This window comes from Thunnus thynnus, chromosome 5 (genome assembly GCF_963924715.1).
Source record: "Thunnus thynnus chromosome 5, fThuThy2.1, whole genome shotgun sequence".
Classification (NCBI taxonomy): Eukaryota; Metazoa; Chordata; class Actinopteri; order Scombriformes; family Scombridae; genus Thunnus; species Thunnus thynnus.
This window is the reverse complement of record NC_089521.1, coordinates 5,069,980-5,096,991: the sequence shown is the minus strand read 5'-3', so window position 1 is coordinate 5,096,991 and position 27,012 is coordinate 5,069,980. Positions and strand designations below refer to the sequence as shown.

At 41.6% G+C, this 27,012-nt stretch overlaps 2 protein-coding genes across 6 annotated transcripts in view; both read right to left on the bottom strand.

Moving 5' to 3' along the window:
* The window catches only part of necab2 (N-terminal EF-hand calcium binding protein 2), a 141,246-nt gene extending 138,363 nt beyond the window's left edge, over positions 1-2,883 (bottom strand). For 2 of the 3 annotated variants that reach the window (XM_067588819.1, XM_067588820.1), the window contains exon 1: positions 2,541-2,882. In XM_067588819.1, coding sequence (XP_067444920.1) covers positions 2,541-2,867 — 327 coding nt within the window. In that variant the 5' untranslated portion in view covers positions 2,868-2,882. Of the gene's footprint in view, positions 1-2,540 lie in introns of all 3 variants that reach the window. The other variant, XM_067588821.1, reaches the window with a different exon arrangement.
* Positions 2,884-3,898: 1,015 nt separating this feature from the next.
* hydin (HYDIN axonemal central pair apparatus protein) overlaps positions 3,899-27,012 on the bottom strand; it is a 72,963-nt gene continuing 49,849 nt past the window's right edge. For 2 of the 3 annotated variants that reach the window (XM_067588813.1, XM_067588814.1), the window contains exons 46-93: positions 26,218-26,343; positions 25,965-26,070; positions 25,491-25,600; positions 25,027-25,191; positions 24,452-24,661; positions 24,123-24,329; positions 23,701-23,933; positions 23,409-23,591; positions 22,756-22,875; positions 22,504-22,663; positions 22,241-22,413; positions 21,891-22,089; positions 21,684-21,777; positions 21,387-21,480; positions 21,106-21,274; positions 20,420-20,502; positions 20,111-20,266; positions 19,145-19,247; positions 18,652-18,856; positions 18,120-18,352; positions 17,890-18,038; positions 17,464-17,659; positions 17,213-17,321; positions 16,644-16,883; positions 16,180-16,322; positions 15,773-15,991; positions 15,522-15,682; positions 15,177-15,271; positions 14,759-14,987; positions 13,645-13,845; positions 13,425-13,551; positions 13,098-13,263; positions 12,524-12,671; positions 12,220-12,427; positions 11,885-12,106; positions 10,173-10,342; positions 9,845-10,043; positions 9,538-9,690; positions 9,269-9,439; positions 8,855-8,964; positions 8,312-8,534; positions 7,053-7,262; positions 6,659-6,822; positions 6,233-6,383; positions 5,916-6,146; positions 5,595-5,819; positions 4,701-4,982; positions 3,899-4,407 (exon numbers count right to left, since the gene is read on the bottom strand). In XM_067588813.1, coding sequence (XP_067444914.1) covers positions 4,204-4,407; positions 4,701-4,982; positions 5,595-5,819; positions 5,916-6,146; positions 6,233-6,383; positions 6,659-6,822; positions 7,053-7,262; positions 8,312-8,534; positions 8,855-8,964; positions 9,269-9,439; positions 9,538-9,690; positions 9,845-10,043; positions 10,173-10,342; positions 11,885-12,106; positions 12,220-12,427; positions 12,524-12,671; positions 13,098-13,263; positions 13,425-13,551; positions 13,645-13,845; positions 14,759-14,987; positions 15,177-15,271; positions 15,522-15,682; positions 15,773-15,991; positions 16,180-16,322; positions 16,644-16,883; positions 17,213-17,321; positions 17,464-17,659; positions 17,890-18,038; positions 18,120-18,352; positions 18,652-18,856; positions 19,145-19,247; positions 20,111-20,266; positions 20,420-20,502; positions 21,106-21,274; positions 21,387-21,480; positions 21,684-21,777; positions 21,891-22,089; positions 22,241-22,413; positions 22,504-22,663; positions 22,756-22,875; positions 23,409-23,591; positions 23,701-23,933; positions 24,123-24,329; positions 24,452-24,661; positions 25,027-25,191; positions 25,491-25,600; positions 25,965-26,070; positions 26,218-26,343 — 8,235 coding nt within the window. In that variant the 3' untranslated portion in view covers positions 3,899-4,203. The remainder of the gene's footprint in view (positions 4,408-4,700; positions 4,983-5,594; positions 5,820-5,915; positions 6,147-6,232; positions 6,384-6,658; positions 6,823-7,052; positions 7,263-8,311; positions 8,535-8,854; positions 8,965-9,268; positions 9,440-9,537; positions 9,691-9,844; positions 10,044-10,172; positions 10,343-11,884; positions 12,107-12,219; positions 12,428-12,523; positions 12,672-13,097; positions 13,264-13,424; positions 13,552-13,644; positions 13,846-14,758; positions 14,988-15,176; positions 15,272-15,521; positions 15,683-15,772; positions 15,992-16,179; positions 16,323-16,643; positions 16,884-17,212; positions 17,322-17,463; positions 17,660-17,889; positions 18,039-18,119; positions 18,353-18,651; positions 18,857-19,144; positions 19,248-20,110; positions 20,267-20,419; positions 20,503-21,105; positions 21,275-21,386; positions 21,481-21,683; positions 21,778-21,890; positions 22,090-22,240; positions 22,414-22,503; positions 22,664-22,755; positions 22,876-23,408; positions 23,592-23,700; positions 23,934-24,122; positions 24,330-24,451; positions 24,662-25,026; positions 25,192-25,490; positions 25,601-25,964; positions 26,071-26,217; positions 26,344-27,012) is intronic. The other variant, XM_067588815.1, reaches the window with a different exon arrangement.

The window sequence follows — 27,012 nt, the reverse complement described above, 5'->3', positions numbered from 1 at the left end:
CCTAAAAATGCAACTGTCAGAAAAAAATGCCTCATGATTTTTCACTGACTTTTCTCATCAACTTTTAATTGTAACGTCACAAGAAAGAAGTATTTCACTGTTTAAACTTCCATTTTTTTCTGCTTGATGACTCTCATGTTTCATAAATCAAGGCAATGTAGATGGGCAACACTGACAACGATCATGACAAGTTGAAAATAATTAGGATGTAAAAAACTGAAGTCAGAAACATATTATTTTGTCACGTATGTTTTTTTGTGCAACAAAACTACATCAACTCATCTAGAGATCCTTTATGGCTTGGCAAATTATAAATATGCATTCAAGGAAATGACTGCAGCCATCTGAGTGGGCCAAAGTGAAAATCATTAACTACTGAGATATGCAGCGTTTCAAACGACAAGCTGTTCTGCATTGTTCTGCTTTTCCGGCTTCATCCTGGGGCGCACTCAACTCCGCAGAAAACAGCCATCTCTGGAGCTGCTGGAGACAGACAAGCTTCAAGAGGAAGGGAAAGTGTTGCTGTGAGGAGGCGGTGTTTGTGTGTGTGTGTGTGTGTCAAGAGTTGTAACAGAAACGTAGAGTGAAAAGAAAACGAGAGATGGCAAAAGACAGAAACTGACAGGATTCAACAAAATTGAAATTGAAGATGAGAGACAGAGAGACGGAAGGTTTCTTGTTTTGCACCCGTCTCCTAACCTTATTAAGAATGGATGTTTTCTTGGCCTCGTGGAGGAGAAAAGAGAAGAGAGGAGAGGAGGAAGGCGAGAAAGATGTGGAGAAGGATGAAGAGAGGTGAAGACGAGAAGGCAGGGGGAGGACAAAGGATGAAAAGAGTTACAAGAGCAGAGGGAGAGGTGCAGCGTGGGTTACGATGAAGGAGAAAACAAGAACAGCAAAAGGATGAGAAACAAGCAAGCAGAGATGGTCTAATGAGAAGAATGCTGCCTGCAGGCGCGCACGCACACACACACACACACACACACACACACACACAGCAATCACTCAAATCCCTTTGGAATGAACTTCTTCGCCATGATAATAATGCTGGGGTCAATAATATTGGAAAATGGCAAGAACGATTAACATTTCAAAGTTCAAGCGTTCAGGAAAGTGGGGTGGAGAGAAAATACCACAATGAGTTCACTGCTTATGTCAGAAGATGGGGCTTATACTGTTTATCGACCAATCAGTGTGAGTATTGCAGCTAAATGTCGATGAGAGACGGAAAAAGCAGGAAACAATCCTGGGGAAAACATGAGAAACTTCAATATGAAATCAAAGTTAATGCAGTTAAGTTTTTCAATTAATACTTTCAAAAACAAATTTTAGTGTAAATTCAAATGAAGCCTCTGTGACTGGAAAGGTAAAAGTATGTTTAAAAAAAAAAAACAGTTTCTGATTATAGTCTTAACTATGTGAGATATGGTGTAATGAAAACAGAGCAGCTGTACTGCATCTGCGTGAGCGGAGAGACTCTTTTTCAAGGAGGGAGGCTCAGCAGCAAACTAGGCTATACACCCCCATCAACCCCCCTACACACACACACACACACACACACACACACACACACACACACACACACACACACACACGCAATTAGTTTACTAGGGTACCGGGATATATTGGCCCTCTGGTCTTGATCATAATTAGTTTTCCATGGACCCCTTCTCTATCAGTCTATTTGTGTCATGGTCCGGGTCTGCAGTATATGAACTACTTTTCTCTTTTGTTTTTTACCCCATTAAACCATTAAAGCGACATAAGCTTGTCTCCAGGGAAAAGATTTTAGTGGAGTGAACCCAATAACCCATAGTATTGATGAGTTGACCTAAATCGACAAGGCGCCGCGTAATTGCCATTTCCAATACAGGAAGGCTGCGTCTTTTTTTTTTTTTTTTTTTTTTTACAGGTTTGTCCGCTGGCCTCTGCATTAAATCATATAATCGGTCGGGATAAGAGAGTTTCCCCTCTGACTGTGCCTTTATCACGGGGATCAATAAAAATATGCGAGTAAGACGTTTTCATAAACTGAGTGATCATATCGCCTAAAACATGCAAGTAGACTATTTACTGACTTACTGAGGCTGCTTTTCACTTTCTTTGAACTGACAGTAAAACCATCAGTAAAAGTAAAAATATACAGCACTGACCTGAATTTTTTAATAATATTGCATTGATACTGTATGTAAGTAAACTTATAAAGCCAAGCTTAAGGGGCAAGAAGCGAAAAAAACGAACTGAATTTTTGGACGGGGCAACAAGGAGTAAGATGGACATCTAGAGACTGTCCAGTCACCAGGAGCTCACAGGTTTGGTCCCACGTGCCTTAACAAAGTGTCAGTTATTGAGGGAAAGCTCCTGTCTGCTCTGTTAAGCTCGACCTACAAGCCTCAACAGTAAACTGTAAGATCGTCTCTGTGCGTAAGTGCGCACTGCACCGGTCCGTACGCACTGCTCACTGGATGTCTTCATCCCGCGCACCCACCCACCCAACCTGTCAGGGTGGTGACCACTGCCCGGTGTCTCTCTATACTCACATCCAGAATAACGGAGATGCCTCTCCGCGGCTCCGGGGCGAAGAACTGCTCTTGAGCCACGGCCACCTCCTCCTTGCTGGAGGCGTACTCCCGGCTGGAGATGTTCTTGTTGTCGCTCATTTTGGTGACGATCCAGCGGACGAGCCCGTCGATTCCACCGGGCTGGGCGCCGCTGTTTCCGGACTGTGCTGCCGTCGCGGACTCGCTGTCCTGACAGGCTACGGGTTTCGGCTGCTCGCGGCTTTCTTGGGCTCGAAGTTTGGCTTGTTCTTTGTTAAGCAGTTTGTGGACTCCGTCCCTACAGTAGCGCGCTGCCTGCTCACACATCCTTTTGCTGCGGAGCGCTCATGCTGCGCTCTATGGGGGAGAGAGAGAAGCCCCCACCCCCCACCCCCACTCTTACATCACAGCCCCCACCCCAAAACACACCCACCCATCCTACATGCCCCCAAAATCATCTACAAACAAAAAAACATACCTTATGGGCAGTGATATTTCTATTGTTGGGAGAGATATTAGTGACTTTCTTGCACTTGCTGAGATTTATAACTATCTCACATTGTTCATCACATTAGAATGACCTAATATTTCTATGAGGTTAGATGTATAGCCTAAACTTTAGGTGAACGTACTGTATATCTTTTTAAAATATGAAAATACAAGATTTTCCTAATCTTAGGTCTTGTTGTATCTCTAGCTGATGCAGAAGAGCAGCCAGGTCATATCCATTTATGTTGTGATAAGACAATGTGAAATAAACTTGAAAGTAAGCATCGCTGCTCTGAGTTTGTCATCTGAGAGCAAATTGAAGGGTGTAAGACAGGATAGTACTACTTTCTCTCTCTCTCTCTCTTTTGACCAAAACCAATGCTATATTTCCTTTATTTAGATATTTAGATTCTATTTAGATTCACAGCAGGAGGTGCTGGCCACTAGTCTTGCATGACTTGCTGTGTCCCTCTGGGAGGAGGAGTGTCAGGTGAGGATCAGTGGATTTTTTTCTCCTATAGTAAAGAGAGTTTTTCTTGAGCTGTCAGTCCAGCTCCTCATTATACGTTTGTGTGTGTGTGTGTGATGAACATCTAACCTTTGGTAATGAGCGTCTCCCCCAGCTCTGCCCTTTCAGCTGAGCAGCTACTCTTGCCTGCAACGTGCCGCGTGTCTAACAGCACATAGGGTGGTTTTGGACAAATTAACTCCTAGTTGACACTTCAACACGCAGCTTATTAGTATGACCAAAGGGCAGGGAGTCAGGTAAATCATGTATCCTCTGTCATCACTGTACCACTAGAAGTAGGAGTCATGGTGAAATCACTTTGACATGATTGCCCCCATGTGGAAAAGAGTGTGCAATGACAGTCCTGGACAGGTTTTTTTTTCTCTCCAGAATTTATTCAGTGAATTATTAAAATATTTAGGAACACATTGGTGAAAACAAATTATTTAAACCATATAAATATCCATAGGCAATTCCAGCTTGTATTTTTGGCATTAACATCGGAGCTCAGTTACCGGATAAAGGATTTTTCACATGCAACTGAAGCATCATAAAAAAAGAATAACAACAATGAAGGCTTGAGTCTAAATGGGTGCTTATGCTTATGCTGGCATCTGTATATTCTTTTGTGTGTTTCTGCATGCCCATGTGTACATATCTCTAAGATTATTCAGGGTAGTAACCCTTCAAGTAATAAACCCAAGAGCAGGGCTTTCTGTGGGCCTCTGAGCGCTGGCTGGAGACGGTCAGCTTGCCAAACCAGGGCCCTGGAAGGCCTCCAGGAGGGGCCTCAAAGGACACCAGGATGTTGAAGGTCTTTTTGGAGAGGATGCTGTCCACTCCTTTGACAGTGAAAGAGGGGTTGTCCACCTAGGAGCAGGGTAAACAAGGCTTAGGTTAGGACTGTCACAGATCAAATATGAATGAACCAAACTTAATTTAACTACCACTCTCTAACTGTTCCTAGCTAAATTTAAAGCAGTAAGTCGTAGAAATGCTCTCCTTGGATTTTGAAATGTCTAATACATTTCTTCTCTGCATAGTTGTTGTACTGGAATTCTCTCTCATTCTCAGTTACCCTTATGTCCCTTCAAAATATTATATCTTTTGTTCCCCTCTTTGATCTAGTTATTTTCCTGGGCCTCAGGTCATTGACTCTTTACCTGAAAAGAGAAAGCGGTGGTCTGCAGGAATATGTTCTTGAAGGGGATAGTGACGTTGCGACCGGCCCTGATGCTGAACGGGCCCTGAGCTTTGGGAGGGAGGCAGATCCCGTGTAATGGAAAGATGTATTCACCGCCAATGCCTGAGGAAAGGCTGAGCTGGCCTCTCACCTCCCCCAGCTGATGAGGCTCGAAACAAACCTCCACGCTGACCTGTGACCCCGCCTGGAAACCTGGCGAAGCACTAACACTCTTGTCCACTATGAAGTCCGGGCAATCGACCTGCAGGAAAGAGATAACACAAAGGAGAACAAGTGGCAGCAAATAAATCACTGGTGATTACTTTTTGTATGAAAAAAGCAAGTGTCAGCATAGGTGTGCACATTACCATGTTACAAGACTGAAGGATGAATAAAATAGAAGCAGAGTCTTTTTTTTATTTTGACAAGTAACATACAGTTAGAACTACATAAAAAACAGATAATTCAATGAATGTATTTTTTACCATTTTGTGATGAAGGTTGCAGTGCCCATGCAAATGTCTTGCAACGGCAAATGGATCATTGCAAAAACATAACTGCAAAGTGGATGCAAGTCTATTCAAGTAACATACAAAAACAAATTTCAAATAATCACTAAATAAATCCCTCAAATCCATTTTGATGTTGACAAAATAAATGATATGGCCTGATACAGTATGATACTGGTAGTATGGTATTGTTCCTATAATCTTTTGGACATTTTCCACTTTCCCAAATACTACACGGTGCCCATATCCATCAGTGGGGGAAAAACAGTAGAAAAAGAAAGGAAAGAAAGGCAAGCGCTAACAGAACATACAGTATACAGTTAGTATTTCTAAGTCATGCCTGGACATGCCTGACATCTTCTTACCTTGCAAGAGTACTCGGTTTTGAAGCGGGAGTAGTTGGTGAACCTAACAGGAACGGCGTGGCTGCTGCCCAGAGAAGTGTTGAAGTGGATGGTTTTCTCCGGTGGCGGGGGCAGAGCTCTGAGAAGCAGATCGTAGTGGAAGTAGCCCAGCTCATTACTACACAGAGTCAGCCGGGCTGTAGACTCGCCTGTGCGAAGCGGTTGGTACTCGAAGCTCACAGCACCCTGAAGAGAGGACACACCCACATGGCGTGTCAATTAAAGTTTGTTTGAGGCCAGGTTTTTTTATTCAGTGTGGGACAAGATGTACTTAGTATCCACCTTGGACTGTCCTGGCACAACGTGCTGAGGTGGGGCGCTGATGTCAGGGCATTTACACTCAGTGGTGAGGCAGGTCGCTATGGTCAGAGGATTCTCCACATGCACAGTGGCTGAGGCCCTCTGGCGGACGGCAGTCACCAGCTCTACGGTGGACAGGGCTCTTGGAGATGTGGCCTTGAAGTTGATGAGGTAGAACAAGTACTCACCGGACACCTCATTATGAAATGTCACCTAAGGAAAAGGGTTGAAGGGTGATGTGAGGGAAAGGCTCAGAAATATATTCTGATCTGGGTACAAAAGTGTGTGTGTGATCAAACCTTGGTGCTGTAGTGCCCGTCTCTGTATGTAAAAAAAGACAACTTGTAGTCTCTTTTGGCCAGAGCAGGGACATCAATGTAGTCTAGACCCTTGAGGGACACAGTAGCATCTGCCTTGTCAGGCTTCAGGATCTCTTTCATCACATGGAACCTGGGCACACCGAAACGCTCATGACTCATTTTAAAATACCGGTATATATATTTTTGAGGAGTACTCGTACGTGAAGTGCTGCAAAATGCAGTGTACTTCAAAAATACATGAATACAAGTTTATACTGGGAATAGCTGGTAGTGTATATGTCACAGAGAGAATTATATTAGGATTAGATTTATCAAATATGGTTTAAGATATTAGTGAGTTTAAGGTTAGGACGATGGAGAGTTTGAGTGTGCATTCATGGGTACAGTTGTGTGTCTGTGTGTTACCGCTGTTGTTTAGAGAGCCAGTTGTGCACAGGCAGCATCTCTGTGTGGTGAGTCTTGGCAGGCAGCTCGTGCACAATGGTGTCCTCTGCCTTGGGAGTCTCAGCAGTTCCCTGCAGGGAGTACAGCATGCCTGTCCCATCAGGGAAGGAGAAAAAGACTGATCCCTGAGGAAAGAAGGACAGACACAGCAAGTGAATGTCTGGGATTAAATTAACAGAATAAGAGAATCTCACATCTACTTTATCATTTTATTGTACAGTATTTCACAATTCATATGATTTCTTCCATGGCTTATTTGTCTTTGTTTTGTTCTCTGTAATCTTTTTTTAAACATCACATGTGCACTAAAGAGGCTACAATAACAGATTGCTTTTAAATGTTAGTGCTCCTCTACCAGGTGTTTTTTTCCATCAGTAGTCATGGTCAGTGGTCGGTAGGTGATCTGATATGTCTTGTTTTGGAGAGGTTCAAGGATCATGGAGGGCACAACTCTCCACTGCTCGCCCTCAACGACAGGTCGGATGCTGCACCGCTGGTTTGTGGGGTTGAAGACAGGCAGAGTCTGAGTGTGAGAGCCACGTACTGGGCAAACAAAACTCACCACCTGGAGATGGAAGGAAAACACAAGAGGGAAGAATTATGCAATAGGTATTATGGAGACAGTCACATTATACTGTAAGAATGTAAGCACTGGGTAAAAAACCTAGGACATACTGATGTTCCAAGTTTACGTTTGCAATGTTATTCGCTAGATCTTGTAGTACTATGCCTTAGTAATAAACTTTTGTTTATTTTAGTTTATTACTTTTTAGTAATAAACTAGAATTGGAATTGGTGCCATCTCAGAGAAATCTCACCTTCAGCTACAGAAGAGTATCACAACTTTTTTAAAGCTTCCGTGGATAATCAGCTCATTTAAACTGACTTTTTTCCCTTATTTTCTCTAATGTTTAAATCTGTCAACATCCTCTGCTTGTTCCAGAGGAGCCACATCTATGTCTCGCATTATCTGACATGGGCCTTTAATCATCCCTACTGTACAATGTGAGCCTACACTGGTGACACGGCAGGTTTTTTTTACTGCATGCCCATTGAAGAAGCCTGGAAGACAATCTCCAAAATACAAATTTGCACAGTTTTCTACTATTAAAACCTTTTAGTTGCACTGCTGTGAAATATGGTTGGTTAATGGAGACCATTTGTGAGACAGCACACTTGTATGAGAAACCTTGTTATGAAAGCAATTGCTGCTAAGATACAGGCCATAACAATAATGTGATACTTTATTGATCCCCTAAATGGAAATTCTCAGTTCACTCCCCCTGACAGGAGATTATAGTTCAAGGCTGAATAAAGTGGAACATCCCTGATTCTGGTAGTGTCTATTTTCAGATTTATGTTAGTGGAGATAAGAAATTAAACCCAGATCTTTTGTTTGAAGAATAGGCTCTGCCATACCTGCCGTCTTTTCTTTTGTATCAATAATGATAATAATGCTATATTTCCTATGGAAATATGTAAGTCAACTTGTTTTGATTTGTAGCTGTAGTAAAATTTATTTCTGTTGTCAATTCAATGTGAAAAGTATGACCAACAGTCCTTAAAATCTAACACTGTGTATCTGTAACAAAAATGAAGGTGCATCAATCAAACCTCTTTGCTAGTGGAGGCTGTGATGCAGGAGCCTGTCACAGTAAGAGTAACGGGTGAGGAGGAGCTGTCGACACAGCAGGACAAGTTTTCATATCTCATGTCATTACTCAGTTCCACGGGGGCAAAAGTCACTTCAAAAGGAACCTCCATGCCTGGACAGATATAGCCTTTAGCTGGTGCGATGGACAACTCCGGAGGAAAATTCTCTGTTTTCCAGTGGAACCTGGTTGCAAGGTGGACAGATAAATAAAAAGCAAAGAACAGGTCATAAATCCAACCAAAAAGAGAGAATTCTGAACATAATATTACATATGGCTGCAATAAAACTAGTGAAAACTGCAAAGAAAACAGTTGTAAAAAATAAATATTTTATCATAAAGCACAGTTAAAGAAAGCAAGGCAATAAACAAATTATATTACTATCATGAGCCACATTATAAAATTGACTCAACACAGTCTGGTTTGATTAGTGTGTGTGTGTGTGTGGAGATGCATGTGTATACAGATAACCAGAGAAATCTGCTGTATAATATCTAACCTTACCTGGCACCAATGTCTCCGGTGTTCATCATGACAATCCTCTTCCTGGCCTGGCAGCGCTGGACTACAGCTCCAAAGGCCAGATGATCCTGATCCAGCTGAACCTCCACACCCTGTTAGTTAAAAGTGGAACTAGTGATTAACATGAATTTATATAGTAAACAGAACAAACCTTCAACTTGCTTGACCCTATAACTATAACTGATCAACTGTGTATCATTCATTTCAAAGTATTCTGGACAAATAACGACATTTCTGGACATCTGCCACATTTGTATGCAAAGATGATGATTCTGAAAATAGTTACAAACAGCAGGTACACTGGTAAACTTACGTCAGAAAAGGATTTAGCGCTTATCAGAGCCAGAAAATACATGCATAATTTGCCTAGTAAAATGACTTCACTTCACAGCCCACCTGACAGCAGCCTTGGATGGTCAGCAGGGGGTGTAAAAGGCCTGCACACTCTGCCTGCAGCTCAGCCTTGAAGAGAGATATGTGCTGACGGGGTGAGAACTTGATGTCGACGTTACATGAACCGCCACCAGCTTTCAGGTTCAGCTCACCTGCTGGACTGAATGACAGGTCCTGGAGATGCAGCAGAGGAGAGGAGAGGAGAATATAAAGTTTAACAGTATGTAACTGGTATGTGGACCACTGTTTATCATTATGTATGCATTCCCTACCCCAGGGTCCAGTGGTGTGTTTGTGTTGAGCTGCAGGGTGAAAGAAAGGTCTAAAGGGCTGCGGTTGACCAGAACCACCTGTTTTTTCACTTTCTGACCCAACAACAGAGATCCCAGTTTAACCCTCCGCTGCCTGGGATCCTCTACTTCCAGCTAGGACAGAATGACACGTATATAGATTTTAATAAAGTCATATAGGGAAATAGATCAGGTCATCTACCTCAAGCAGGGTAGTTTCAGTATCAGTCTCAGATCCAAAAACTTGAATATTAATGTTAACTCCAGTACGCATGCTCGTCTCTCTCACCTTCATCTCAATGCCTTGCCCCAGTATGTCCACATGTTTTGTAACACAGCTGTTTAAGATGAAGGTCAGCTTTTCATGGTAACGGCATGGCTCACGGGGATAGAAGGTGACTGGTACCTCCATCGCAGCACCAGGGGACAAAATATCTGGTTGGAAGTCCATCTCCAGGTAAGAGCTTTTCCTGAACTGGCACTGGACACTGAGTAAGTGGAACACAGATGTTTTCATTTCAGGTCTGTGTTTTACTCTGTCATTCTGAATGGAATAAAAACATTTATCTCCCACTGACACAAGGAGAAAAACAGACAGATACTGTACACATGACTACCTGATGTCCCTTTGGCCTTTGTTGCTGATTACTAGAGTCTTGGAGGCTGGCACCATGCCAGGACAGTACAGGAAGCACTTGCCAAAGTTGTACTTGGTGAAGGAGAATTCAAGGCTGGGTGCCACAGACCTACCTTTAATAGCAAAGGTAAATGTTGGCCCATGCTTTACCTGATAAGAAGAAACAAGAATGAGGTAGACAAAAGAGAGAGAAAGTTTAAACACAGATGTAGCTCAGGATCTGTTTGGTCTCAAAGCATTCATTTAACACCACATTAAACAATTCCAAGAAAAGAACATGAAAGAATATCTGAACTGTCAGGTGTTACTCTTGATAATCTTTCCTTCCTTGCATGAATAGTCATTAAGTTGTCTTTATTTCATGATTCAGTTGGTGCAAGTGGTTTCCTCCTAACTCAATAATAAGACATTCTGTTTCCCTCTGTGGTTTTAGATCTGTTGAAATTTTTTTTTCAGGGATTCCACAAGGATCAGTTCTTGGACCTTTGCTTTTTAATTTGTAAATGCTCCCATTAGCCAACATTATAAAGAAACAGCATAGTCCATCATTCATATGTGGATGACACGCTATCAATAATAGTAATTAATGGATATCAAGAAATCTTTTACTCCTGAATAAAGATGAGATACTTGTAGTACAGCAGCCTAGTACAAGCTTCTGAGGCACTATTTGTCAAACCTACTAGTAGTGGATCTTAACTAAAAAAATAAAAAAAATACATCAAAAGTTTGGGGAGTTATATCTCAAGCTGACTCTGAGAAGCTGGTTCAAGCATTCATTTCAACCAGAGTAGATAATGCTCTCTTTGCTGGATTACACAAAAAAAAAAAATAGAGCACATCCAATAACTGCACCCTTCTCCTGTGGTATTGATGGCTTCTGGGGATTTTTGGGTTCCCCTTCGTATTTTATTTAATATATTCTCATGTCACTTTATGCTATGTGCATGTTAATGTAAAGCAAATGGCGTTTACCTGTAATGAAATAAATAAAGTGCCTTACCTTGGCTTGCCTTTTAAGGTTTAAAAAAAATAGTAAAAGGCTAGTATGATAATAATGTTAAAATTTAAGTATTCGTGTCTAGGACCAATGTTCAGAAAATACTGTACAAGTAAATTTAATTTGCAGCTCTGTCAGACAAATGAGATGTTTTCGCTACACTTAACACAACATGGAAAGAACAGCATGAATTAAGGGAAAATCTTTATCAGTACTTATAAATTATTCATGGCTGTTTGACAACTCAAGCACAACCTTATTTTACTTGTCAGTACATTTTGATAAGCTTTAATTCTGGACTAACCTAGCATGTAGATCTTCGAAAGCATGTGTTCTATTCCTGCTACTTCTGTAAAAACCTTCATAAAACATAATCAAGGTAAATGGGCTGTACTTGTATAGCGCCTTTCTAGTCTTCAGACCACTCAAAGCGCTTTTTACACTACAAGCCACATTCACATTCATATGCTGAATGGGTCCAGGGGCTACCATGCAAGGTCCTATCAGAGGAAACTAACCATTCACACACTGATGGCACAGCCAGGAGCAATTTGGGGCTCAGTATCTTGCCCAAGGACACTTCGACATGCGGACTGGAGGAGCCGGTAATAGAAACCGCCAATCTTCCAATTGGTGGACCGCCCACTCTACCTTCTGAGCCACAGCCGCCCACGAGGTGGTCAGTATCTCACCTTGATACTCAGTTTGACGTCCTGGAGGTTGCAAATGTTCCGGGGACAAAAGAAGAGTGACGATTGCAGCTGTTTCCCAACCTCAATAGTAGCATTTTGTGGTTTTGCCTCTAAATGTTGCAGCAGCTCACTGGGACCTGCTAGGTCAAAGTTCACCTCCAGGTTGAATCTCGCCAGGCTGGATACCAGGATGTTAAAGGTGACTTGCTCTGAAATGCCCACCTACAAATAGTGTATACACAGACACACACATGAAGATGCCTTAAACCTCATTTCTTTAGTGCTTTTCAGTGTTAAGACTTAACACTTAAAGAATCATGTGAGCCTGTGCCGACCTTTCCGAAATCCAAAGTATCCAGGAGGTCAGGGCTGATCTCTCTGAGGCCTCCATCTGGACTTTCAACTTGAACAGAAGTGCTCATGATGAAACATTCAGCCTTAACAGTGAGTGCCAGTGGCTCTGACTTCCTCTTTACCCTCAGAACCAATCTGAAGCTCACGTAGCCCTCCCAGCAAGGTGTGAAGGACACTGATAATGACAACCTGCACCAAAGAGTTCATTTTTAAACCTCAAAATTTATACATGGCGTTTCTTACTGAAAGTATTTAAATTTTAGTGGATGATATAGTTTCATTGACCTGTCTTTGGACGCCACTGTGCCAGTCATGGGCTGCAAAACAAGGCTGGACTGCTGGTCTTCACAGAGAAGAGATGACTGCAGAACAGAGAAGTGGAAGGGCTCCTCTTCTCCATTCACCAGATCCACTGTCTGCTCCACTTTACGACCTGTGCATACACACACACACACACATAATGTTTGTACTGCATTCAGGACAGGACCTCCAATGGGGTTGAAAAGCCATTTGTTTCTCACTGGCATTAATGGCGTAATGCTGGTAGGATGTGTTTGGTAAGTTGTTTTTTTTTGGTGTGTGAGTGTCGACACTAAATGGTAGCAGAATGTAAAGGCAACCATGGATCAGTTCTTATACTGAAAATCAGTGTTAAGACTTTTATAAGTTAGCTCTGACCACAATCTTTCCCTAACCCTAATCAAGTGTTTTTAGTCGCTTAAACCATACTTTAATCATGCCAAAGCATATGTGGATACAGTTGAAAAAAAACCACATAAAAATTAAATTTAAATTTTGATGAATGAAGTGAATGAGCTAAATTTACAGACGTATCTGTGTGTGTGTGTGTGTTATATACCAACAAGCAGTTCTCCCAAATCAAGGTGAGGTTTGTCAAGATAGACAAGTGGTTCTCTACAGGTGCCCACACACAGGAAGGGAACAGACAGTGACAGAGACTCTATCGTGAAGCTCCAGAATGACTCCACCACATCCAGCTGCTCAGCCACATATTCAAAATGCACCTGCACACAAACAAACAGGCCAACCAGGGGGTTAAAAATGGTGCAGGTTAATGACTTTAAAACAAGAGGAAAAATTCAATATATGAGGATGCTGATGAAGAAATCACTTGAAGGAAAAAATGAAAGGAAGAAGGCTTCATTGTGTGTGTTTTCATCCTTACTTCCACCTTCTTCCCAGGCAGGATGGTGCCACATGGGGTGAGGCAGTGGAACGGGCTGCCACCTGTGTCTTCACACTTCCACTTGTATGAGTAGGGTTTACTGGTTGGGTTCACCACACTAAAACATCTGTGAACAGAGAACACACACGTGTGCACATCCTGTTTTTAATCCAAGTGTTACACTATGGAATTAAAAAGCTCCCATCTCTCTCTCTCTTACCTTTTTGTCGGCACAGAGAGGCCCAAAACGTTGAACTCTATGACCCTGGTGTTAGGGTCCAAAGGATCCCTGAACTCAGGATTGCGGCGATTCCCACTAATGTAGTCTGAGTCCTCGAGGTCAAAGTGGCAGTGGGGCAGCAGGCTGTGGCCACACAACGAGATACAGGGAGCCTGATCCCCATCCTGCAAGTTGGGGACACTGAAACAAACGTATACACAGACAGACAGGAACAACAAATAAGTCTTCATATCATTTTACTTGTAAACACATCACTTCTTTACAGTCATCCTATCTTTTGTGACAGTTCCATCTTTAAGGGGGGGCGTATCAAAGAGTGAAATGTAACCACAAAAAGATGTCATTTACTATGATACTCTGGGCTTGTTTTTTATGACTCTGGAGGCAAGTGCCAAAGCCAGGGTAGCCTCAGGGCTCAAGGTGGGGTGCAGCATAGTACAATTTTACAATTTAGAAAAGCAGTCAGGCTAGGCTCTAGTCATGAGTAAATAAATCAGCGCCTCTCATCCCCTTTAAACACATCTTTTCAGTATAACTCTGTCACAGAATATTCACCTTTTCACTGATATTTTACTTGTTTTTTCATAAATTAAATAGCATGAACAAAGAATCAAGTGCACATTCACTACAGGAACCTACACAAATAGTTTACTAAACAAGACTAAGCATTACAGTCGAAAATGTGGGTAAACCATTCATTATTCAAGCATGGAAAATAAAATACACAAACAAAAATAACAAATCAGTTTTGCAGAATTGGGGAAGCATGTTAGTGTCTATCCCACTTTGATTTGACAGGGGATATATAGGTTCTAGCTTCCCAAACTCTTAATATGAATTAATTTACTTTTTATGTATAGTCTTTATTGTATTATCTCTGTGTATTTTGGGCTGTATTGTATTGTCATATTTTTGGCATCCCTAACCAAGTGAATTTACTTTATGGATTTAGTACCAAGAATAATGTTTACTTGGCCAATTGTTCAGCATAAGTCAGTTTAATCTTTTCACAATTGTGTAAGTTTTCTCTGACTATCAACACTGTTTCACTTGGCTTGTTATTTATTAATTATCATCAGTACATTGCGCTCACTTGCAGAGCAGCCTGCCCTGGAACTGGGCCACCTCCAAAGGTGAAAAGCAAACACTGAAATTCTGCATGGCACCGGGCTCAACAGCCCCGATGCTGGGTTCCACACTGAAGGGTGGCAGCTCAGGGTTGCCCATCAGAACAGACATCACGCTGGCCAGAGCACTGGCAGGACGGGCTCCAGTCAACGCTCCTGCTGACCTGCTGCCAGGCCGAGAGGTGAGGGTCCGATCTGTTATTGACAATACATGTCCACATTTACACACAGTTCAACCAGTTTCAAGCTACATTTTAAAAGCATTTAAATGTAAATAAGTATATTAAATTAACTTTTGGAACATAATTGTACAGCAAGAATGGTCAAATGTTATCCAATGCTGAAGAGTTAACCTAATAATAAACAGTAGTATTTCTGTAATACCTCCTTGGTTTTGGTTGAAACTGTTGCTGCTTGGATCCATGAGGACTTGCCAGGAGAATTCCAGTTTCACATTGCCCTGATTCACTATCTCCAGTCTGCACACACAATAGATGAATGTACAGACATTTGTATTTATTATGCATTGTAATAATATGGTACTTTACATATACAACAGTGGTCAGAAAATGCGGGATGTGATGGTATGCAATTTGATGATTATTTTGATGGTTAATATTTTGTATAAATCTTGGCATCTGACTCATAACATAATCACTGGGTGGCTGTGTATTGTTAAATTTGCTTTAATGAAACAACATCTGCAACAACAAAGACAGCCTGACTTACTGGTGGAGCCTGGTTTGGTAAAGCATGGTGTCTTTGAAGTGGATAGCGTCTGTGTTGCAGCTGAACTTGACGTAGTCACAAACTGCGTTAATGTGCAATTCCAGCTCCCACTGCGAGCCCTCAACCACAGAGCAGCATGGCTCAGGATCTGTCTTTATCACCTGCATGCAAACATATGGATGCATAATTGCGAATTAACTCTCTCTTCAAAACTCATCGTCAATATGTCCCTTAACATTCAACACATGTACCTTATTCTTCACAGGTTGTGCTCCTGAAGCCTGCTTTGAGGCACTCAGCCACTGTACTGTCCTCTGTCGGTCATCCCAGTCAGCCACCTGTTCCAGTGGCTGCTGGAACTCAATCTGACAAACCTTGCATCTCATTGGCTGGCTGGTCAGAGTCACTGGCTGACTGGAGCAGAAGGTGACAGTCACGTCCTTCGAACAGCCAGCGTGCAGGTGTCCTACCTGCAGGAATAGAATGAACTCTTTTCATCACATATGGCCGAGTATTACTCCAGGCCAACAGTAAAACATGGGGTAGAACCATTGGAATGTGATTATATTGGACATTAACTAAGGCACTACAAAAATAAGTGCATGTCAAAACATTTCTTTTTTGTTTATTTTGAGCATTCCTCTCTTTAGTGTTTTACCTGTGGTGAAAAGAAGACATGGGATCCAGCAGGTGGCCACTCAAACCTCACCACCTGGCTGCTGCTGTGGTTGATCATAGTGAAACTCTCTTGGTACGGGCAATCTACATGGCAGTCACCAAAATTCAGCACTTCATAATTGCCTGTGTGGGAGACAAAACCTGATTTAAATCAAGGATGAGAAACACGCTTCTAAGTTACTAAATCACTATGTTCACTATACTTAAAGGGAAACTCCTTGATGAATGATGGGAAAATAGGGTCCAGGTTGAAAAATACCGAAGTTTCCCTTTAACAGAATTTCTCTGGGCACAATCATGGAGTGATTGGAGTCATTAGTGATTTCTATACAATATGTCAGACTCCCTGCTATCATCCTAATCTCCTAATCACCTCTTCCTCTCCTTTCCTACCACATTATTATTCCCTTGTAACTCCTCTCCTGCCCCCCTTTCTTCTCCTACCTTTCTCATCATCTTCCTGATCCGTTTCCCGCAGTGATCTGCTAATGTTGTCCAGTGAGACAATTTCCTGGTAAGCTTCTCCAGTCACTCGTATTATGGTACCGCTGTACTGGTTGCCCTCCACCTGCAGTGATATCTTGGCCTTGACACTCAGGGGCTTATCAGAGCAGAAGCTGACCTCAAACTCCACCTCCTCGTTAACCTCCAGCCTCAGGGTGGCTCTGTGCACCAACTGATGCTCTGTGGAAGAGAAGAGAATCAGAATGACAGTCACCAGCATTACAAAGAAGCCTATGTTGAGTTTATAAAATGATAAATTAATGAGGGGAAACACTTTGATGTGGCTCGCAATCCCTGCTGACACCAGTCTGCTAAAGTCTGTGAGGGTTCTGTTCTCAGAGATGGGACTGATGAAACACTGCAGCAGCATTACTGCTAGGGAGTGGAGCAGTAAGCAGTGGCATAGGCATTTGTCTTTCTAGTCCATTGTGTAAATTGCTAATTACTAATCGTTTAAATGAAGAGGAGATGCTATTACTGTAGACTTTGTTTACACGTAGAAGTTTTACCAGGGTCAGTGGAGCCCTCAAGTCGTGTGGAGTTGATGGAGCTGCAAGTGTTGCCAGGACCAGCTTTGAGGGCAAACACTCCATGTTTATCCAGCATGTCAATCTGGACCTACATAACACAGAAAGCCATGAAGCACCTTTATTCACAAAATTCCCTCTGATCTAGTTGCAATGTATCAACTCTAACATGTTGAAAAAAGGGACAAATCAATAATAAAAGAAAAAGAAAAAGTGAATGTGTCTCCTCTCACCTTTGCTGAGACATTTCCATCATTTAGCAGCACCAAGCGCAGGGTATGTCTCCGACCTACCAATACCCGTCTGAACTGCAGCATTGGGCTTCCTCCACTGTTCCTCAGTGCTGGACGCACCACACACACACTTGGCAGAGAACCCTCGCCGATTAGGTCAAACTCCAGCACCTTGCTCTTGAATGTGGGTGTCATTCTGCGGCAAGGAAAAGACAGTGGTAGGAGATGTTAGTATTCTCTTAATGTCGTGTATGTCCTTACGCACTGTTTTGGTGAAGCTGCAGCTTTCCTTTTCTTGCATATGTGCCTACACAATGTGTTATGACAATATAACTGAATTGAATTGAATCACTATACTCACAGTAGTAGTAGAATTAAAAGCAGCAAAGGCAACACCAAAGTGGCATACATAGTCATGCACTATACCTGTTGGTTCCCTCCAGTGTGGCTTCAAATACAGCACTGTAGATTTGCATCGTCTGGGGTGTGAAGGTGACCACAGCGAATGAGTGTGACTGGCTGGGAACGGACACTGCCGTGGCAGACAAATCAAAAACATCCAGGTTGCGCGACACCTGTAAGCAAATACAGAAACTCTAACACCTGCTATCTGCAATCAGTGATACTCCCGCACGCACTTATCCATGCCACACTACCTTCACGCCAACATATTTGATGGCCAAGCTGAGCACGCAGGGCACCTTGCTGTGGTTGATGAGTTTGAAGCGAGCATGAGAAGTTCGCCCCACCAGGACTTTGTTGAAAATAAATTTGTTTTCTTCCAGGACGTAAATGCCTTCAGCATTGCGAAACTGCTCAGAGGAGAGCTGACTGCTGTTGTGACACACATGGTGCTCCTCAAAGATGGAGGCCATGTCTAACACTATGCCTGAGGAACAAAAACAAAAAGAAGGTCATACACAGTGTTGTAACCCCTTCTTTTTTTCACAGTCTATGCTTTTGTGATCACAAAGATGAAAAGTTCTGATAAAAGATTTTTGAACAAGATAATATGATTTTTGAACTTAAATCCAGACCCCAGGTAGCCCAAATATTGAGCCGCACTCATCTCTATGGGTATTCAAATAGACACAGAAATGGAAAAAACTGTTTTTCTGTTTTACTGAGCCATTTGGAAAAAAAAGGTGCAATTGTTGTGGTTTATCAATCACATAAGACAGCTCCCACCTGGCTTGCAGACTTCAGCCAGCAGTCTGTATGGTATGCCCTCAGGCTGGTCTGAGGGGTCACGGTCACTGATGTCAATGAGCAAACCCTGGTTCCAATGGCCTAGCTGTTCAGCTATGCAGTCAACTGTCACCACCTGCTGAGAGCCTGGCTGCAGGGTTCCTGTGCAAGGAGACACTGAGAACACCCCCATGGTGAGGCGATTCTGAAAGGGAGGATCAGAAGGAAGGAAAAAGAGGTGGAGATGAGAAGTCAGAAATTGACAGTCAGTTGACAACTGTGGCAGGCAAATGTCTAAAAATTGCTAGAATGAAGTAGTATGAGTGAAGTGAAGCAAAATTGCAATTCAGTAGCCTATGATTATCAGCCTAGTAACACACATACTACATACTTCGAAAGACGAATATGTAGAAAACTGTCCACACATAACCCTTAGAACTGCATTAATCACTAAGCATTGTCCTTGTTGTCATCTCCATTAGCGGCCTCTCACCTGTGTAATGCCTATGTCTCTGGGGAAGGACTCTCTCACTTTGCTACCAGCACCAGTGGGCCTCCCTGAATGGCTCTCTGGAGGTATCTTCTTATTTGGAGCTCTGAGACCAGAATACAGGGGGATACAAACCGCAAATACATTTCAACATCTTCACACAAACTGATTTCAAATTATGAGAGAAGGACCAGGACAATTTTTAGTCTATAAATGTCATTTTCAAGGAGTATTGAGACCTCAGTTCACAGTTCACCGTGTTAATCAAGGACATTTAATTGCACACTCACACACTCTTTTCAGTTCCACAGTGCACACAGTACTGTCACATTTTTGTATGCAATATATTGTGCCACAATATATTGTTGCAGCCTTATTGGCAGCATTTCTAGTACCATATCCTCAACTTGAAACATAATTTCTACAAGCAGAGTCGATATTACATTTTGTGCTTGTAATTTATGCTCAAGAAAACTCTTGAAAACTATTTGAACTATCGTTCTCGTCTTGTTAGAAATAATATACACTTAATTGATACAAATAAACTATTTTGATACGGATGCTAATTTGATCCATTGATTTGATTCATTTTACTTTAATATCACAGAACTTCATCATAAAAGCAGCATGTGTCTCTGAATCAAGAAATATGAATCAACATTTGCAGGGATTGGCAACACAATGATGCTTCAATGACACTTAATTTGTACGGTGTATTAGATTTTAATATGGGATTTGTCACATATGGCAGCAAACACGGCTCAACATGTACAGTATTTCGTCAACAGCCCAAGAACACCTGAGCTGAACTGCTACTTTGATATTTATTTTAATTTCAAATTTGATTTGTTATTTTCAAAGCATAGAAAAACCGCTGTTCCATTCCAGCTTTTGGAAAAGTATTAGCTTTTATGAGTCTGTGTATAAGTTTGTGTGTGTGTGTGTGTTTATACTGTGCTGCTCTCCTACCCTGGCCTCCCTGGTGGGTCAGTGTCTGTGATCATACAGCAGATGGTGAAACGGGTCTCAAAAACTCCAGTATTCTCAATAGTGAAGCTCTGGCTTTTCTTGCAGCCGTAGACCACTGGACCAAAGTTGATGTCACATGCAGGTATGATCTTATACCTAGAGAAGGAACACACAGCAATTTATCACAATCTATGTATAGGCTAAATATCAACAAAATAACAAAAGCTTGCAGATTGTGATGAGGCGGCGTGACACGTCACATGGTACAAAAGAGAGTGAGAGTGATGACAATATGAGTTAAGACCTAACCTGGAGAAGACGGACTGGACTGAAACCTTGATGGCTAGAATGGCAATAGTTTCTCCTCCATCCCCGATGCTGGGTTCAATCACCTGCAGCAGAGACGTTCAGTTAGCATCTCACCATCTCTCAATTACCTCTTTCACATTTCAAGAAGTTCTCTGCTTTTGAAATAAATGTCAAAATTTTAGCCACATTCCACAAGTTTATGAAGAATGTTTAACTGTCATGTCTTTGTTTCTGCTTTGTATCTCTTATGGACAAAAACAAATAAGAGTTTATGAATAATCTCAATAAAACAGCATTTTGAATGCGTCTTGCTTCAACAGCTCGTAATTCTGTGGGATCTAAGCGGAATTTAGCTTTTTCTTAATAGTTAATAAATCCAGACACCTAATACATCTACCCCCAGTAGGCCACCACCATGCCCTATGCATATATGATCATTTTATAACCAGATATTCAGATGTGGTATAACACAGTAAGTGATCTGCTTTCCTTTAGAGAAATACAGTTTTATTTGATGGAAAACGTGCAACGCATACCTCTAATCATGAAATACAAGTAGAAGCTAATGATAGAAAATAAAAAATTATACCAAAAGTTAGTTAACAAGGTTTTCCATTCCTCTGTGACCTCAATATATAATTGAACATCCAGCTCTGGGATCATTAGGAGATGTGTATGACTCAGACCTGGCAAGGCAGGACAGGTTGCTCTCTAAGAGAGAGTTCCATCATGGGTTTGCAGACGATCTGCACTGTTGTGGGTTTTTTGTGGGGCATTAGAATCCCACTTTTGGGGGACACAGTGAAAATGGAGTCAAGGTTTGGCTGGCTGGAGTCTGTCCGCTCAAGTGTAAACCTTTTGGAAAGAAAGCAAAGAAAGTTCAATAGTGAGATAAAATCCACTTAATGTGGAATCAGACTGATACAATGGCACATCCATAAATAAAAAACTAGCAGTTTGAACTCACCTGTAGGCTATGTCATATTTTCCTTGGTTTTTCATCCTGAGGGACAACTTTGCTTCCTCAAAGACTTTAATGGTTCCGAAGTCCAGACAGCCATCTGCCACAGAAACAAGAGTATACAGTACATCATTTTTAAATTATTATGACATCAGGGCATTAGCACAGTCACTCAGTGATGAACACTGTCACCTCACAGCAAGAAGATGATGAGTAAAATCTCCTTGCCTTAATAGAATTACAGTGAAAGCCAAATTAACTTTTACTTTTAAACAAAATATTTGTACACTGTTCCATTTCTACCTGGTGTGATGTCCAGAGCTATATCATAGGCTTCTGCGGTGACCTGTATGTTTTCTGTGTGCACAACGCCAAGAATCTTCTCTACATCGGAAACCTAAAACAAAACACACAGCACATGCTGTACTGTACATACAAACAGATCTACATCACTTCACAAATCCTCTGGCCATTTCCATTTCACCACTTGCTCTTATACTGTTTTCTCACTTCCAGACGTAAAATCTTCTTAATGTGGAGTGGCTTCCTGGCCCTGAAGTGCAAGCTCAGGAGGAAAGAGGAGTTGGGTGAGATGATGCCCTCATCCTGAGGCACACTGAACTCATCACCCAACTCCTCCACACCCTGCAGTCTCCAGGATACCGGCAGAGCTGTCTTGTTGTGGAGTGTCACACTACGGCTGTCTCGTCTAGAGAGAAGGATGGAAGAGGGTAGGTTGAGTGGAGAACAGGACAGAGAGATTGACAGTTTAGTTTAAACAAAAATAATTTGCTGTTATCGCTGCACTTGATGTATTTTGATTTGACTTTTTACTGAAATTAGTCTCTACAATCTGGTACCTGTGCAGCAAAATCCTGTCAAAAAACAAATGCTTGCTTTCTAGCTCCAGCTCTGGCCGAACTCCCCAGCAGGAGAGGTTAATGATGACAAGCTCTGGATTGTCCTTGATACAGCACACAATGCTGTCCTTGATTTGTCCCACTTTTGTTGGATAAGCCCAAACTGTCAACTCCTAGCAGGACAGAATAATATTTACAAGTAATAATGTTATTACAGTCATCTGTATTAATTCAATGGTCAAGGTATAATAGAAATATTGTACCTGTCTCTGGTCAGGTTTGAGAGTCATGGTTGGAGGGTCCAGCAGATATGTGGTGGCCTGAGTATCATGCTGGAAACGGAACTGAACCTCAGCCTCCAGACCTGAATTGTTTTTGATCACTAGTCTCTCTCTGTTCTCTGGGTACTTATTTTCCTTGTATCTACACAGACAGACACACATACACACATAATAATCTTAAAAATGCATATGTGAAGACAAACACAAATACGCTGCCATCATTCTTCCTCTCACCTGTCTCTGGTCTTGCTACAGAGTAATGGTCCAAACTCAAAGAATCCAGGCTTGACTACGTAAATCTTCTGGAGCCCTTCTTCCATTTGCGGCACCTTTCTACTGAAGCTAAAAAGAGTTCTGTGGAAATATGAGGTTGGATTACTGCCAGAAAATCATACTGTAACATCAATAACTATCAATAACGACTGAGATTTGAAAGGTTAAAAGTAAGTTTTGAAAGTGTAATTTGGTTTTAAATCTGAAAAAAATGATTTAAATATTTGAGTATAATGTCTGATGTTTGCATCTGTCTCTTCAAAGTTTCAAAACTTGCTATGCAGACATTCAACACAATTCTTTCAGAGATCTAATTCACTTTTTCTCAATATTCAACATGCTCTTTTTAGAGATTTGAATCTGCTCTGTCAGGTTTGCCTGCTGGGATTACTGGCTGTGTTTTAACAGGGTAAACAATAAATATTTGACTGTAACTCAACTTGATATATTCGGGATGTTTACTAAAATTTAAAATTAAGTTTTTTTAAAATGAACTCTGACATGTAGAAGGAATCTGTGCATACTTTTCTCATACTCATTTCTGTTAACCTCTCCCTTCCTCTACCAATCATTTTAATTCATGACTACATTAAAGGTAAACAATGCTGACTGACTTGTAGTCTTTGCAGATGGAGGGATATGTACACATTCCTCTACAGGGCAGCTGGTAGCGTCTCTGGGTCCCAAGTAGCTCAAAGTTGAAGATCTGTTCAAACTTCCCTGGAGTCTCTGAGTAGAACCATATCTTCATAACCACTTTGCCATTGGCTGGAACAACCCAGCGAAATGTCATCAGGCTGCATAGAATACACGGATAAACATGCACAATTAGTAAAACAACAACAACAACAAAGCACTCATATAATTATGGTATAAGTTAATGTGTTGTCTGTCTGTTTTTCTTGCCTCTGGTTGCGTTTCAGCTCTAAGCTCGCTTGGTGTTGGTCTTGTTTGATGCAGTCAGACATGGAGGAGACATATAAAGGAGGTGAGCGAGACCTGTCTGATCCCTTTGCTTTTGTCTTGGCTGACGTTCGTCTCTTGCTCCTCTGACTCTCTCTGCTCTTTTTATCTTTGTCCTTTGTTACTTCCTTGGTGCTGCCCTTGATGCGACTTTTAGAAGTTGCAACGGCCTCCTCCTTTAGTGTGCACAAACACACACAGATGCATAAAAACACACTCAAACATCATTCTGATTTTGTAATTTTTAGTCAATTGTGATAATTTGGTATGATAACCCATGTGACCATGGTTAGTGCTCATTTTGCTTTCCAAATTAAGCCCACATTTCCTGTAAATATTTATTTATGGTAGAAAAGAACCATTACCTTTACCGCTGATGCTTGTACATCTTCCTCTGACTCTTTCTTCTCATCACCCTGTTCATCTGTCCCAGAAGGACTCAAAAAGGTGAAGCAGTCGCAAGTCAGTTGACTGTTAGATTGCACCCTGTCTTTGGGGAAAGGAACCATAGAAAAGGTGATGGGAGGACGGATGGGTGGGCCACTAGGTCCCAACCCTAAATCATCCAACACCTAAGGAGACAAAAGGAAAAAGGAACATGGAAGAGGTACTGATGTAAAACCCATTGGTAGGCTACAGTTTGACTTAGAGTAAATCATACTATCCAAAAAAAAACAGAAAAAATAGGCCATACCTCCTCCAGGGGAGGCAGGGTGTTGCCCTTGAGCAGCTCAGTGGCACTCGGATAGTCTTTGCCTGTTACGTTCAGTACAATATGAGGGGTGATATTCGGTGGAGACACCTTGTCTCCTGCTTTTTCTGCTTCAGCTGGTGGTGCCATCTGGCTAGGCATTGGAGACAGGACCTTGCTGCTGGCTTTTTTGGCCCTCTTGCCAACAGGAGTCTGTACACAGATTGAGATTGATGGGTTCAAAATTTCAGCTGTAGTAATTCTGAGGTTTTATTTGTCTGTGTGAGTCATCTATATCAAAGTCCAAATTTTCCAAACAATGATAATGGTGGTTTTTCAGAATTTTCTTAAATATGGTAAGAAAATATATGCACAAATAAGAAAAGGTATGTTTACTCTGGGTATTGATATATACATTGGTCAAATTGCTTTTGTAGGAAGCAACCAGGTTGAGCTATTCACATATTATGTGAACACTTCAGAAGAGGACAGAGCAGATTATCATCATTTTCCTAATTTTCCTCATCTTTATTTATGTCAGTTATACATGACCACTTTCTTGAAGTCAGCAAACTCACCTGTTTCTCTGTTGGGACATCCTCTGTAGCCACTGGGGCCTCTTCACTCGGAAGTGGAACCAGCAACACGCCCTGAGCCCGGTCCCAGTTCTGCAGAATGTGTTCCACCTGGGCCTGGCTCTGCTCATACGCACTGAACTGACACTGCAGCTCATCCACACCAGACTAGATAGGGGTGGAAAGGGTGATTAGGAGAAAGAGCAAGAGTAAACAACTGGGTCATAAGCATTTAACAGCATTTACTGCATTGTCTTGGTAGAAACTTGGTGTATGTGCAAAGGCTATTCATATCCAACATATTATATGGCTAAAATAGTCTTTGTTATTACAAAAGTTCTAACTGCAAGCACTAGGCTTAACTGTTATACTGTATGTGAATTTAACATTTAACAGCAATTACGTATAACTGTGAATGGAATTCTCTTATCCACCATGTCTAAATTGTTAGTTATCAATAAACCCACCATTTCTCCCTCTGGCTTGTCTACAGGTTGAGGAGACTCTGGTGTATGTTGGTTTCCATTGGTTTCTTCTATCTTCTTAAGTGAATGATCAGCCTCTTTGCTTTGATGTGCTGTATTAGCAAACAAGGTCAATGGTAATACATGGTTTCATTTTTCATCATGAGTTTTATCCTGTAAATGGTGTGAAGTAAATTATCATAATGATATAATTGACTCCTTAGTGTACTTTGGTAGTTATTTTTACTTCTGTGTACATGAATTGATGTATCCGCAATTACTTATAATTAATCAGGTAACCTCATCAGGAGCTTATCTTGGTTTTGGAGACCAGATCAAAACAATGTATATTAGTTAAAACTGCAAGCCTAAGAATTCGATAAAGTTGTGAGTTCAAACAACATGTTGTATCCTTTCATATAATTTGACCGGTAAGTTTCTATGTCCTGCATTAAACAGTGTAGAGGGATTCCTTACATTTGTTGGCACCTTCATTCAAATTGCGTTGTTCTCTTGAGTCCACTAGTGATTCTTTAGAGTTGTTACAAGGAGACATCCGACGACCATCCATTGCAGCTGTTGACTGAAGAGGAAGAAGGATTCCAAAATCACTGATTGGCCGACAGTGTATGTGTTATTATGTGTGTATGTATTTGCATGTTCATATGTGAAATCTGGTCCAGAAGATTTGGTTCACAGAGGAATGACTGAATGGCATGTGTGTACAGACCTGCTTTTCCACATTCACGTCTTTCTTTCCTGACACTTCTTTAGTATCTCTCTCTACACCCATTTTGCTTTTCTTCAGCTCTCCTTCCTCTTCTGTCAGTCCCTTCATCTCCATATTTTCTGTACTCTGAGAGCCAATCATATTGAAGACAGAATGCTAATAATGAGAAAACACAGTTTGGCCTCTATTTTGGTGTCTGGGCATGGCGAAGAACACACACTGGAGGTTATTTCCTCGCCTGTGCCAGTTTGGTATCTTGGTGACACGTCTTCTGCCCCAGTGGGAGGAGAAGTGCTATAGAGAGTGTGCCATTGTCAATTCAGTGTCATACTGCAATCTTGGTGTCTGCTTGGAGCAGTTCAACAGCCCTTCTGCTCCTTAAAATTTTGGTCAATTTATTTGGTGAAGGCACACCCCTTTAAGCTTCTCTGAAATCACAAAAACATCTTTATTCGTGTTTTGCTCATCTTCACAAGATTCTAGCAAGTTAGAGTAAAGGTTAATGAGTGAATCTCACTAGCTTTGGTATCCACAACAGTCACCAGCCTACAGACAGCCTTTCCCTTAGCCTGGTGCCTCTCTTTACAGTCATCTGAAGATGGCATGTACTCTATCTGTTCCTTTGGTGATGATGTCACTTTCAAACTACAATCATGCATGTAAAAATCTCAATAAAAATCTGTCTATCGACTAATAAGTTGTTTGTTACAACCAATCCTCTCGTGGTGTCTCTTTTCAAAACACTAACTAGGGGCAATGACTGTGTTTTAACTGCCAAAAATACTGCCCGGTGTG